This window comes from Canis lupus, chromosome 1 (assembly GCF_003254725.2).
Source record: "Canis lupus dingo isolate Sandy chromosome 1, ASM325472v2, whole genome shotgun sequence".
Classification (NCBI taxonomy): Eukaryota; Metazoa; Chordata; class Mammalia; order Carnivora; family Canidae; genus Canis; species Canis lupus.
In genome coordinates, this window is record NC_064243.1 from 87,874,692 (window position 1) to 87,889,830 (window position 15,139).

Genomic DNA, 15,139 nt, shown 5'->3' on the forward strand with positions numbered 1-15,139 from the left:
CTACAAAAAAATAACAATTCTAAGTGATTGTCATCATTACAGTTAATGGTACTAAAAAACCTTTGGAGTCATATGTAGTGTTCTTTCTCACAAACAGTCCAGGAACCTGAGCTCATAAGACTCTGATCTGAATACGTAGAGACTTCAGCATAATTGTTCCTCCTCCCCGCTCCAGGTAACTCTGGTCACCAAGCAGGGGCAGCATCCTGAGTACTTTATGTTTTGAAATTGTCAACTTACTGTTGCTTTCCCTGCAAAGTATGACTTCCTGATACCATTTTTCTTCCCTGTGTTCTCTTCTTCTCCCTCCTCTTTCACAGGCGGCATGTTTTCTACCTTCAGCACCACTTAAGTGGCAGGTTTTCTCAAAGCGTGACCCAGCTATCACCTGTAGACAGCCCTGGGGGGACTCTGAGTGACTCACACCTCACTCCAACAGGCACACACGTGTCTCAGGCCATGGAGGTGGATGGGCTGAATGACTGTAGCAAGCAAGGCTATTCCCAGGAAACTAAACGCCTGAAGCGGACCCCAGCTCCAGACTCCCACGGCCTGGAAATGGAGCACAGGTTCATCGATCAAGTATTGTCCACCTGCCGGAATGTAGAACAGGCCAGGTTTGCCAATGCATACAGGAAGTGGCTGGTTACGTTGAGTCAGTGAAAGAGGTGGATTAGTCCTGTGAGGTTCCCCTTTTTAGTGCAATATTGCTTTCCTTTCTTCCTTAGATAGTTGCATGAACTGTTTGCTATTATGTGGTCTTCATCTTTAGGTTAAAAGTCCATAGTAAATCTTTCATTTTATTTATTTTGTTAAGAACTGGCATTCCTTTGAGGATAAAATAACTGTGTAGTTTCTTCCTGCTAAACAGTGAGTCTTAATGTTTTTTCTTATCCTTTATATTTCTATATGTGAAGCTTCTTACTCGGCTCACCTAACTGGTTCACAAACATGTCTACCCATCTCTATGCAATTGCTGCATAGGCTAGTGGTTTTTTTTATTTTTTAATTTATGTTGTTGTTCAGCTTTAGAATAATACGAGCTCAAAATTACTCCATCTAATTATTTGAGAATCAAATGGCCAGATAGATGGATTTGTGAAAATATAAATCATTTCTCTTTTCTGATGCAAGTTATTGACCAGTATAACCAAAGTCAGAAGTATTGGAATTTATATAAAAAACATGCTTCCAATGTGTAATCCATTTTAAAATGGTTATTTTAAAAGAAAAATGAATCTTAAGGGTTTATGCAATTACTGGGAAATTATTTTTGTTACTAGTTTTGATAGATTCTCTTTACCTCAAATTTGGTATAGGCCAAAAACACTCAAGTTAGCCCCTATAAAAATCATTTGTTTTTAAACCTGGAATGCCATTTTTAGTTATTACTATTTTTCTTTTAAATTCACCATGAAAAGTGGGAAAAATATGCATGAAGATGGATCCATAAAAATCTTTCTTTTTAAAAATTTAAGTTCTTGATATATTTAAACTACAGAATTTTTATGAAGTGAAGTGATTATTAAAAGTTTGCTGGCAAATGCCAGAGGAAAGAATAGCTTTTGAAGGTTAGTTCTTCACCCTTTATTTTAAAAAATAAAACAACTTAAAGACTTTGATATTAAGCTTATCAGGGATGAGGTACCAAAGTAGCCACCTCACAACTGTATCTTATCTTTTCAATAATAAGGGCTGGGTTTTTCAGGTCTGTGAGGCGGGGTGGGAAGAGGGCCTGGTAATGTTTACTTTCTTAATATATTTTCCCCTTTGTAAGTGGTCTGTGTTTGTTCTTTCCTTTCCATGTACCTTTTCTTTATTTTCCCAATCTACCCCATATTTTTTGATACTTTCACTTTTGTATGTTTTTCTTTGTCTTTAGGATGTATATAAATGATATAATCTATCCTCTTTCCAGTGAATTTCATACCCCATTAAACACACACACACATACACACACACAAAATATTAATATGAACTGCCCCTCTAAAGGTTCCCCTAATGATGGAAACTGCCTATTGTTCTATGTGCATGAAGAATGTAATAGTGGCCAAAGTAAGTGACTGCCAGACTTTTCTTGTTCTCCTTTTTACTTGCTGGGTCACCTGTAGGGTGAGGGAACAGACAGAGAAAGGCAGACCTCTCCTATCTTCTATTATGGAAACCTTGGGCTTGAGTGAGGCACACTGCCTTAAGCTTTGGGGAAGAATAAGTTCCTTTTGTGCACCATTAATTTTAAGTAGTAAATTGTCAGGTGAGACTCAAGAACACCAGAAAAATTGTTCAGCCCCACTCTTGTAGACAGAAGTTGCTCTTCTCTCTTGGGGCAGAATTAACCTATAATTTTTTAGTTTTCTTAGAATTTAGGTAAGAAAACAATTGCCATTATGAACATAATACCATGGCCCTTTGTGTACAAAGCATATTTTGAATCAAATACCTCAAGGTCTACCTAGACCTCTATGGATAAAACCATTAGTTTGTGATTTTCAGCACCTGCAGGGGATGGTGGGGAGGACTACACACAGAGGACATGAGAGAATCAGCCCATTCCACTGAATACATGTTGCCAAATCCTGACCTCACTCAGTATTACCTTTTTTCCACACACCATTCTAAGTATCCCAAGTAATAGGGCTGCTTATGCTTTGATGTGAGAGTGTCAGGACAGGAATATAGACAATACCCTGTGAAACATCAGCTCAATTTGATAGTGCTCCACACTTTTTTATAGCCTCCACCTTTGATATTATCTGTCTTCATATGTTTTAAGGCCGTTAATCGCCCCTTTATGAAGCCATCAGTCCTATCAGATATCTTGGTCTCTTGTCTTCCTAATAAAGTTTTGAATAGGGAGTAAAAATACAAATATCTAAAGGATATTTACTGTTTGTGACTTTTGTGTGCTACTTTATTTCTAAAATCTGCATTTTTCAAGGGTTCATTAGCTATAGCGCCATACCATCTCTTTGACTGAGTTCATGCAGTGGAAAGGATGTGTCTGTTTTCAGGGACTTGTTAGTCTTTTTTTTTTTTTCTTTAAATATGTCATTGTTGAAAAAATACGTTAGGTGGACACACATTTCATCAAACTTTCATTGTAAGAATAGTAGGCCATCATCCCATCCTGTGGATCAAGAATACTACTGACAAACCAAAAGCAATAAGATCTGTAAATACCTCCACCAGTACCTTCCTCCCCCACCCCCTCTTTTTTTAAGTATACCTATTTTGGTAATACGGTGTTCCCACATTATACCGTGTGCCTTGCACATTGTGAGGACTCATTAAATATTTATCAAATTAATACATGATTAACTGAAGAAGGGAAAGATTGATCATGAGTAATGGACAGAATGAGTTATGATTGAGAAATTGATGGATTAGAGCAATGGATTGTGAATAAATGATGTATTCTAGCTTCATGATCCTTCAGGTGAAGTGAACTATTACATATAGAATAAGTTAATTTAGATTTTTTTTCTTCATTTAACTACCTTGTTTAAGCTTAAGTCCCAGCCAAGAAATGCAGCTCTGTAATTATGAATTAACTATACTTTAAATATATATTAAAAATTCATAGAACAAAGCTTGTTTGCATAAGAACACTACTTTCTGCTCGGTTATGATATTGGAGGACAGATCTTGCCAATAGAGCCAGATATACTTTGGGGCATTTGAAGAAGTTCTTTGATTTCAAAGACTTGTTGATCTGTATTTGTGACTGGATAGTCATGTTAAGCTTCTCCTTTTCTCCTCCCCAGCTTGAACTGTGGAGCTTTTAGGTATTTCTTAAAACTATGTGAGTTTTTTTTTTTTTTTTTAAAGGATTAGTTTCTTATTAACATCCCCTTTTTCTTTTCTAGGTGTTTTTTTTTTTTTTTTTTCTTTTCTAGGTTTTAACATTTTCTTACCTCTTTGGAAACTCTGGGCCCAGGCTCTCAGTCATATCCCCTAGTCCTGTGGTACAGTTTTAATTAAATGAAAGACTTCATTATTAACAGGATTAAATCTATACAGGTTTTCACTAAAAACCATTTAAATCTTCAGATGAGGGTTTATGTGACATCAGATTTGAAAACAAAAGTTCCTGGACTTGATGTAGCAGCTTTTAGGAAAGCATACATGGTAGACTTTGTGTGATTTCGATATATTCAGGTCATGTCAATTCATGCTTATTATATAAAGAGAACTTTTAATATTGTTGAGAACAAATCAATAGTAATAATTTTCTGTAGCACAAGATGGTATCTGCCATGGGCTAAATATAATTTAGGAGTACAACTGCCTCTTGCTGTACAACAGTGTAATCTCTATCTTAGTCCCTCTTAATTACACAAGATACTAAAGATTTAGTTATAAAAGGAAGTAACATATATTCCCTTTTTTTTGGAGAAAGTTTTTATAAGCTTACGGTTATTTTGTAACTAGAAAATTATATTTTAAAACTTTAAAATGTTTATAATACTCTAGAAAATCTGAACAGCATCATTTACAACTTTTTTCTCCTGAGTAACTCTCAAATAGAACTGTGCAAACCCTGGTACTTGACTTGCTGCCATCTCCCCATGCCTAGACAATATTCTTAATATGCTCCTGTTTAACAGAGATGTACATTGAGGCACAGGAAAGTATAGACAAATTCAGTGGCATGAAGGCAGTGAGCAGGAAAAAAAATCAACCCTGAAAATTCTCCCTGTCACACAGTGTCTTTTAAAAAAAATAGCTAAACATACTGTGTTAATTTGAGTGCCTTTCTTCCTTCTAGAGGGAGCAAGATTATATTTAATGTTTAAGTAGAAAACAAAGAATGGAAGTTCTATCACAGTTGATTGTAACTCATTGTATTGACAGTTGCTAGGCCTGGTCCCATGGAGTTTGTATGCTTTCATGAGATACTGATATGAGTAGGTAGGATGCTTTGGTTTGTATTTCTTAGTTAGCATTGTTAAGTACCCTATCAAGAAGAATTCGTTCTTTCCCTGTGGCAACTAACTTTTTTGGGTGTCGGAGGCATTATATTTAGAAGAGAACATGTGCATAATTAGAAATCAGTGGGAAGCCTGGGCAGCCCAAGGTCAAGGGAAACAGTGGCGCTGTGCCCTACAAGAAAGGCCATATGATTGTTCCAAATGAATCCTTTGCCTCACTTGAAGGACTTAAAGAATTCCCTCCCAAATTCCATGTTGAAGGAAAAGAAGTAAATACGGAGATGAAATTTAAAATGTGGCATTTTATATATATGAGTATGGAGAAGGGAGGGACCTAAGGTCCTTATTTCAAGAAAGCAAATAACTTGTCATTGTAATTTCATAAAACTATAAGCTAAAGATTCCAAAGTGCTTTCCAGAGGACTATTGAATAGTATATTCCTAAATGGCAGCAATATGTCATAGTTCATAGTGGATACAGAAAACCATTATGTCAGTTGTAGATCTAGGGGGTATGTATGTGTGTGTGTGTGTGTGTGTGTGTGTGTGTGTGTGTGTTGCAGGGGGTGCCTCTAGCTCTCACCTTGGGACATCATATTCTGGTTAGGCCATGTTAACACTGTAAAAACCAAACTCTTCGCTAAAAAACAAATAAAGAGCAGTAGCTTAGTCTGCAGATGAAACTTTATGCTTCCAAGAATATTAGCTCTCTAGAGGTTGTGCTTTTTTGGACAATACTCTGGTCCACAAAGCTAACCCTGGCATTTCTTTTATTAATCTGTTATTCCTCAGGGTGTAGAAGATTTAGTGAATTTAGGACAAAATTTTATATGCAGTGGCAAAAAAAGAAAAGGCAAAAATATGCTAAATATATTACTAGCTCTTAAAATTTTAGTATAGACAGTATTTTTGATAAACCGCTACCAGTGCAGTAGCTCATAGATGCCCTGTGACTGCCTCATCGCTCATCTCGCTGCTTCAGTCCCCATGGCCCTATTATGAATGTTCTCTTATACACGTCTTCTGTGGAAACAATTTCTGGAATATATTGTTTCCCACGTTTGGCAGAGGTGGCGTTTTAGCTGACATCAGTCTGTTTGTGGAAATCCTATTCAGAAAATGATTACTATTGGTGCTCAGACTGACAGCTGTTTCGCTTCTTAAAACTTCAGTTCCCCTGAAAGAGACCCTGTATGTGTTCAGCACACTGCATAATGCCTTGTACCTTGTAGGGATCCCACGGGTCAGAATTGTTCAAGGCTAGGGAGTTAAAACTAGCTTACCACTATCTCATCACCATTGCCCACATTCTTAGCTTCAGGAGAAACACGGTATTGTGCTTAAGATATACAATTCGATTCAAATATGCCAGGCAAGAGATACAACTGCACACCTCAAGTGAAATTCAGATACTCTTAAGACGTGTGTGTGCATATTCACATATCTATATGTATATACATCTAAATGAGATTTGGAACTTGAATTTATATAGTGATTTTAGAGAATTTTACTTAAAGGGTTTTTATTTTCGTATATGCTTAAAGTGCTCCTATTTCAAGACCGTTTTCTTTATTAAATCAGCCCCCTCGAGCAAAGTTGGAAACCTAATGCAAGTGCCATTTGCCCAAATTAACCAGATATTTGTGTAAACTATTTACTTTGTCTTTGGATGCTTATGAACCATGACATTCTGACTTTTCTTCCATACCTGTAGGGAATCAGCCTTAATTTCCTGTATGGCTATCGCTTTCCTCAAAGTACTATGCAGCATACTTCAAATGTTTATCTTTATAAAGTGATTAGTAATAAATCTGAGGTGTTTTCATGTCCTAGGGATGAATAATTCCACACACTCAGATACTGACTCACACAGCATTCTATTAAAAGTGCTCATATAGTACCCTCCCTCACCAGTGTCATCTTGCATTTGAAGCAGGTATTTTTTCCTTATCAGTTAAAGAATGAGTGTAGACTGGGTACAGTCCTAGTAGGTGCTCAATAAATATTTAGCTGATTATTGATCTGACATCAAACAGTTGTCTTTTCACAGAGGAGTCTATTTTTAGAGTAATATATGTTTGAAACTGAAAAATTCTATCATTTGAATGACGAGGCTCATTTAGGCTGGAGTTTAGTAACATGCAATAACAATACTATTTGTGTAGAACATTCTCTGAAGATAGGAGATGGGAAAAATTTAAGCAGTATCTTTTTGTGCAAGGCACATTAATAAAGTGAGTAAGTTAATGTCTTAATAGGCTGCTGGACTCGAGAGAGAACTGCTGTAGACTTCTGTGATCAGTTTCTGTGTTGGTAAACCTAGTATCACCTGTCTTAGGTTCTGTTCAGTTTTCCCCAACTCTCGGTTGCTTTCCAGTGTCTTAAAAGTAGTTGTGGTAAAATGTGAAGTTATATTAAATAACCTATACTTGTTTTCTCAGAACATCTTTAATATGAGAGAGAAATTTTTATGAATGATAACAGTAGTTTCAGAATCTGTTAATTTGTGGCTTTCAGATCATTTTTGACAGGGCTTGCCCAATGTGAACAGATTTAAATAGTTTAAAAACAAACATTCCAACCTGAGCTGTGAGGAACAGAGTGTCGAGTACTCGTGTAACTGGGCATGGCCTCCTGGCGAGGTTCTTGATCCCTGACTGTGATACTGATTTCTGACTGTGAAGACCACCGTCAGTATTCTAGTTTGACGTGTGTTCTTCCTTGAAGACGATGAAATGAGTGCTAGATTAACTTGTATTTGAGATGGACAGGATAAAAAATGATGTGGTATAAATATGCCAGATATTTATACACACTACTACAAAAACTAAAAAAAGGAGGGAAGAAAATGATAAAAGGTCAGTGTTTTGGTTTGTTTTTTTATAGCCTCTAAAAAAATTTCTTTTTAGATCCAAGTCCCTCGGACACTAAGCAGTTGCTTACTTTATTTAACACTGTGGGACTTTAAGGGTTAGTTTCTCAGATACCATCAATAGTCTGCTATTGGAATTGACCATGTGTGTGAACTTTACATTGCTTGAAGATTTTCCAGAAGTGGAGTATTTAAGTAGCAGTTGTAGTTGTTTAAGATTTCCCGTAGGTTGTGGTTAAATGGACAAGTTACATATATGATCTGTGGTGCAAGGGCAGATCCTGGGCATTAAAGATAAGTTTGGCTAACTTGTTTTACTGAAGATACTAATTGTCTTCCCTCTCCACTGCTGTTTTTCTTAAACTCGTTTCTTTCCGTGTAACAGTCTGCATTGAAAGTTCTTTTAGCTCTCACAATGTACTAATTCACATTTTTTAAGGATTAAATATTTTATGAATTCTTTTTACATTTAAAATGTATACCTTGGAGAGGGATAAAAATAAATTTTGTGGTAAAGTCTGTGCAGAGGGTGCTATGGTGTCCTGGGAGTGAGTTCTCCAGAGCGCTTAAAGTATGATGCTAAATTTGAAGGCTAATATAATGACTATAGATTATTTGTATTAGCACTGTCCAATAGAAACAAATGGGAGCCATATAGGTAATTCTTAATTTTCTAGCAGGCACATTAAAAGAGAAACCGGTGACATTATTTTTAATTAACTCAATATATTAAAAATACCGTTTTAGTATGTAATCAATATACATAATTATGGAGATATTTTGCCTTTTTTTTTTTTTTTTTTTTGCCCTGATGGTAGGTTTTTAAAATTCATTGTGTATTTTGCACTCACAGTGCATGTTAGTTCTGGTGAGCTAGAAGTGCTCAAATAGCCACGTGGCTAAGGGCTGCTATATTGGACGGTGCAGGTTCATAGGGTACAGAGTAGGACTTTATTTTAAATTGGGAGATGGTGTGGTCAGGTAGGCATGAAATTATGGTACTTTAAAAATTACTTTGTATACTTAGAAAAGTATCTAATAGAATTATCCACATTGTCTTCATTTTAAATTTGCTGTAGAACTAGCTCAATCTGTTCCAATTTGCCAAGCATTATTAAGGAGGAAGAAATTCCATGCCATGTAAAATACCATGATATGCTCATTATAACAACACATTATTAACACATTTTTCAATGTGTTCACTAAATTCTGTCCTGTTTCTTCAAAGTAATAGCTTAAATTGCATGTTAATTGTATATCTGTACTTGTTTTGTTTTTATATTATTATTATAATAATGTGTATTAACAAACAGCCCTAGGATTCTAATATTCCTGTGCATCTGTCTTCCAGTACTTACTGGTACACTTATTAAGTTGTTATAAGTGGCAGAAAAGTAGAATGAACCATTGGTTTTTTCCATTAGATTGTTTTTATCATGTGATCTGTACCAAGCCAGCTATAAATTATTATATTTCTGTAGACTATGGAAAATAGTGTTTATGTCTTATCTTTACTAAATGTTTGCAATTTCTAAGTAAACTTTTCATCTCCTAAGACAGGTGTAAGATGTGATTTTATTTTTGTTTGTTTTGGTGTTTGAACCACAGCTCCAGTCGGCCAGGAGGTCCTGTTTAATTGCTGTGATGGTGGTAGTGGGGTGGATGTGTGAGCTGTTGTCTCACTGAAACCAACTGATTTGATTACTTACAGTTGTAGAAAGAGTTAAAAATGTCATTTGTGTCCAGGACCAGTTTAAAAAAATGTCAAAAACAAAGAAATTGTCACACTTGTCTTTAGAGTTTATTAACAATGACTAATTGACTTAATGAAAGTCATTATAACAGGGGCACCTGGTGGCTCAGTTAGTAAAGCAGTCTGCCTTCTGCTCAGGTTGTGATCCCCAGGTCCTGCATTGAGCCCCAAAGTCTGGCTCCCTGCTCATTGAGATGCCTTTTTCCTCTCTCTCTATTCTCAAATAAATAAAATCTTTTTTTTAAAAGTCATTATAACTAGATTTGCTTTTTCTCCTGGATTTTAAATGAAGGCATACAGCAGGGAATTACTTGATAATTTCAGTGTTATATCCATGTTTTCTTAGCCTTGAGCCTCACCTCACTTCAGATGTTTTAAGCTGGATACAGCATTCACAGTTATTTAAATTGTTTTAATACATAAGTATACTCTAAAAAGTATTTGATGAAGTGGACACTTTCTTAGATTTCAAATACTCAAAAGGCTATTTTGTGGGAAAGGCCTTTATTACTTTGTCCCATGACTCTTCAGGATTGTATTTTAAATAACACAGTATTATCTGTGCCTATTTTTGGTAGCAAACAGGATATAGAATTTATTTGCATCATGCAAAAGTACCACAAACAGTATTTAAAATCACAGGATTAGGAATCCCTGGGTGGCTCAGTGGTTTAGCACCTGCCTTCGCCCCAGGACATGATCCTGGAGACCCAGGATCGAGTCCCACATTGGGCTCCCTGCATGGAGCCTGCTTCTCCCTCTGCCTGTGTCTCTGCCTCTCTCTCTCTCTCTCTTTGTGACTTTGATGAATAAATAAATAAAATCTTTTAAAAAAATAAAATCACAGGATTGTTCTTGCTTTGACATGCTAGGGAAGGGAACTAGCTTACTAAAGACAGCCTTGATTTGAGTTAGCAGATTATAGAAGTCTGACAACAATTAATATTAGCAAAGTGCTTCCCTGGGAAATTGCTTTGCTTAATAGGGTGCTTCTTGAAATGAAAGATCAGCAGTAATAACAGAGGCAGGATGATACACTAGCTAATTAAAATTTTTAAATACGATAAAACTGTGATCATTTGTATATATTTAGCAGTACATTTTCCTCATGTTGCAAGCTCAAATTTTGCTTTTGGTGTTTTTTGTGGAGTGTGTGTGTGTGTGTGTGTGTGTGTGTTGTTTGGGTGGTTTTTTTTTTTTTTTTTAAATTTGAGAAGCAGCAACAATTTGGTTTTTGTTATTGTTTTAAAAAGTACCAGGGTTCCGTGGCGCAGCGGTTTAGCGCCTGCCTTTGGCCCAGGGTGCGATCCTGGAGACCCGGGATCGAATCCCACATCGGGCTCCCGGTGCATGGAGCCTGCTTCTCCCTCTGCCTATTGTCTCTGCCTCTCTCTCTCTCTTTCTGTGACTATCATAAATAAATAAAAATTTAAAAAAAATTTAAAAAGTGCCAGGGTTCCTGTCTTTCCCACTCTACTCCAAAGTGGCTAGACTGAGCATCAACTTTATTTAAAATAACAAGTTACAGTATGCCCTTTTCTTTCTTTCTTTTTTTTTAAGATTGTATTTATTTATTCATGAGAGATACACAGAGAAAGAAGCAGAGACACAGGCAGAGGGAGAAGCAGGCTCCATGCAGGGAGTCGATTGAGTCATGGGACTCGATCCCGGGTCTCCAGGATCACAGCCTGGGCTGCAGGCAGCGCTAAACCGCTGTGCTACCAGGGCTGCCCAGTATGCCCTTTTCTTCTGAGAAGTGCAGTATCATTATGTGTCCTGTTAAGGAGAAGTTGAAAATAGAAGCAATAATTACTGTAGTATCTTCTCTTTCACAGAAAGATTCTTAGAGTAATCCTGGCTGCCAGAAGAATTCCCTTACCACTCTTTATAATTAGATGAACAACAGACAGATAATACACTCTTAGTGTATTATTTAGCGTATCTGAATTTATACTTTTAGTATCAGAATCCTCCAAAGATACACAAATCTCTTGTATTAAATTCCTTATATACTTCTCATAGTAATGACGGCATGATTAATGAAAGGTCTGCTTTCTGTGTAGGAGAGCTAACTGAGCTGAAATGGTCCTCCACCATATTATTTTTGTATTCTCATATTTCTTCAATCACTAGTGATCTTTCCAGACATTTTGTTGAGAGAATATTGGAAGGTTGGTGAGTAATTGCGGATGGTAGAGCATCAGTCATCCCATCTTTTTTTCAAGGAAATTTTTATAGAGACTTCCCATCTAAGGTCTCCTGGAACAAAACTAATCACCAGTTCTCTCTTATCTGTAACTAAGTGGGGACATACCTAATCTGTAACCTTATTCTGATGAGTCTTAATGTTAGTTATTCCATGTGAAGAAATTTTTAAGTTATGCCATTTTGTGTGGCATTCATAATAGTAAAAATCAGAAACAACTTGAATACACAATAGGAGATAGAGTAAATTGGTATTTTCCTACAGTGGTCTTAATATCCACTTGCAAAAATAGAATATAAAATTACATGAAAAGACCTCATCACAAATTAATTTTTGAAGGAAGTTATAGAGAAATAACAGGAAGTTAGAGAAGTATGTAAAGTAAGATACTGATTTTATTTTAAAAATTAAAATTACGGGGCAGCCCCGGAGGCACAGTGTTTTGGTGCCACCTGCAGCTGGAGTGTGATCCTGGAGACCCAGGATCGAGTCCCACTTCGGGCTCCCTGCATGGAGCCTGCTTCTCCCTCTGCCTGTGTCTCTGCCTCTCTCCCTCTCTCTCTCCCTCTCCCTCTCCCTCCCTCTCTCTCTCTCTCTCTCTCTCCCTGTCTCTCATGAATGAATAAAATCTTTTAAAAAAATTAATTCCCACGTCCAATAATGGCAAGACGAGTACTCCTGAACACAATTTAGAATGGCAGAAAAAGTACTAAAATTTTTCTTCAAAGCAGGATAGAGAAATCCATATCATACTGAAACTGCATACCAATAGTGTCTTACAAGTAACTGAAGATAAAGCCATTAGATCAATAGCCAACTTCTTGTTATAGCCAGAAGATACGGGAATGATAAATTTAATGTGCTGAAGCTATGTAATCTACCATTATAGAGTTCTATATACAGAAAGTTCTTTGAGGAACAAAGGTAAAATAAGTACATATATAATACAATCATACATACATATATGATTCCCATTCATATAAAGTTTTTTTTTTTAAGATTTTATTTATTTATTCATGAGAGACACAGAGAGGGAGCCAGAGACACAGGCAGAGGGAGAAGCAGGCTCCACGCAGGGATCCCAATGTAGGACTCGATCCCAGGTCTCCAGGATCACACCCCGGACTGAAGGTGGCGCTATACCACTGAGCCACCAGGAATGCCCATCATATAAAGTTTTAAAAATAGTAAGTCTACAAAGTATGCAAGAAAATTATTATTGTAAAGGTCATGATGGTTGCATCTGGTTGGGAAAGAATGGAACCATGATCAAGGTTGGGATCAAGATAGGGAATTTTGGAGATGCTGGCAGTGTCTGAACTGCACCATGTGGACATGTCTTAATATTTCATATATTTTCTTCAATGCTATATTCACAATAAAAGAGTATCTTTTAATTAAAGTACGAAGTTATTTTTAAATAAAACACCGAAAAAAATAAAAAATAAATAAAACACCGTATTTATGGACTAGGCAGTACATAAAATATCCCTACCAAATTGACCTTTAAATTCAACATAATCTATCAAGATTCCAGTGAGTTTTTTCAGTGAAGTTTAGACTACTTTAAAATTTATATGGAAATGAACAGAATTACCTGAAACAATCTTGAAAAGATGGTTTACTATAAAGGTATAGTAATCAAGACTGGTTTTGGCATAAGAAGAGGCAAATCTTTGGAACAAAATAGAGCCCAGAAACAGACCAACACAGTCAAAAAAGTCAACTTACTTTTGACTAAGGCACCAAAATCATTTCAATGGGGGAATCTAATAAATAGTGCTAGAACAAGATAGCTATGTGGAAAAAAATAAGCTTCAACTCTTAGTTCTCATAATATGCAAAAAAGTTAAAACTGGATCATAAAACTAAGAACACATAAAAACCAGTAGGGAATGAGAACATTTTTTGCAACCTTGAGGTAAACATTTTATTGGATGAGACACAAGAAGTCCTAATCAGAAGACATGAGCAGTAAAAATTTCAAATATAGAAGGCTACGCAAATAGCTAGTAATGTGCACGTGATTAGGAAAGACCTGAGCAGGCCACAGCTGTCACCTGTTACTGCACATGTAAGAAGTGAAGGCTAAGACAGTTCTGCCTGGATGAGTGTAGAAGACCTACCTCAACATGCATTTAGAGCCCTCCAGCAATAACGGGGAGATTTGATTCAAGGAAATTTCTATCCAGTCATTAGCTGATCACCACACTACTAAGAGGTGATTTCTTTTTTCTTTTTAAAGATTTTATTTATTCATGAGAGACACACAGAGAGAGAGAGGCAGAGACACAGGCAAAGGGAGAAGCAGGCTCCATGCAGGGAGCCCGACATGGGACTCAATCCCGGGTCTCCAGGATCATGGCCTGGGCTAAAGGCTATCCTAAACCGCTGAGCCACCGGGTCTGCCTAAGAGGGGATTTAAATGGCTACACACTATAAAGAATATGGACTTTACAAAACTAGTTCAGAACAAATCAAACAACAACAAGCAGTGACAATAAATCCTGGGAATGAGGAATAATCTGAGTCCCAGATTGGGTGCATTTTAATATTCAGAATGTCCCAATTTTTAACAAAAATGCAACACAGAAACAAAGTATGGCTCACACCAGTGGAAAAAAGCAGTCGAGAACCTGCCCATGAGAAAGAACAGACATTAGACATAATTAAAAGACTTTAAACAAGCTATTTTAAATGTGTTCAAAGACCTTAACCATGTTTTAAGACCTAAAGGAAAATGAGAACCATGTCTCACCAAATAGTGACAGACATTTAAAAAGTAATGAAATAGCCCAAACTCAGCCAAATGGAATCTGATTGAGATACCTCAGGGAAGATAGATGATGATAGATAGATGATAGATAGATAGATAGATAGATAGATAGATAGATAGATAGATAGATAGATGATAGAGAAAGAAAAAGATTCTGGAAAGTTGTCTTGAATAGTTAATAGTTTCTCTACTAAAAAACCACAGGGGTCACCAGCAGATTTGAGTAAGATGAAAGGATGAATAAAGGGCAGCCCCGGTGGCCCAGCGGTTTAGCGCCGCTTTCAGCCTGGGGCATGATCCTGGAGACCGGGGATCGAGTCCCATGTCGGGCTCCCTGCACAGAGCCTGCTTCTCCCTCTGTCTGTGTCTCTGCCTCTCTCTCTCTCTCTCTGTGTGTGTCTGTCGTAAATAAATAAAAAATATTTTTTTAAAAAAAGGATGAATAAAGACAACAACTGACAATATTCAGTCTGAGGAATAGAAAGAAAAAGAATAAAAATACACAATAAATGCATGATGGATGTCCCAGAAAGAAAAATAGGAGAAGAAAGAATATTTGAAGAAATAACAGATGTAAACGTCCAAGTTAGATAGACACAAA

General features: G+C 36.6%; 1 protein-coding gene across 10 annotated transcripts in view; it reads left to right on the top strand.

Moving 5' to 3' along the window:
* PTAR1 (protein prenyltransferase alpha subunit repeat containing 1) overlaps positions 1-9,807 on the top strand; it is a 98,192-nt gene extending 88,385 nt beyond the window's left edge. For all 10 annotated transcript variants that reach the window (XM_025423335.3, XM_025423337.3, XM_025423334.3 and 7 more), the window contains one exon: positions 321-9,807. In XM_025423335.3, coding sequence (XP_025279120.3) covers positions 321-663 — 343 coding nt within the window. In that variant the 3' untranslated portion in view covers positions 664-9,807. The remainder of the gene's footprint in view (positions 1-320) is intronic.
* The last annotated feature ends 5,332 nt before the right edge of the window (positions 9,808-15,139 follow it).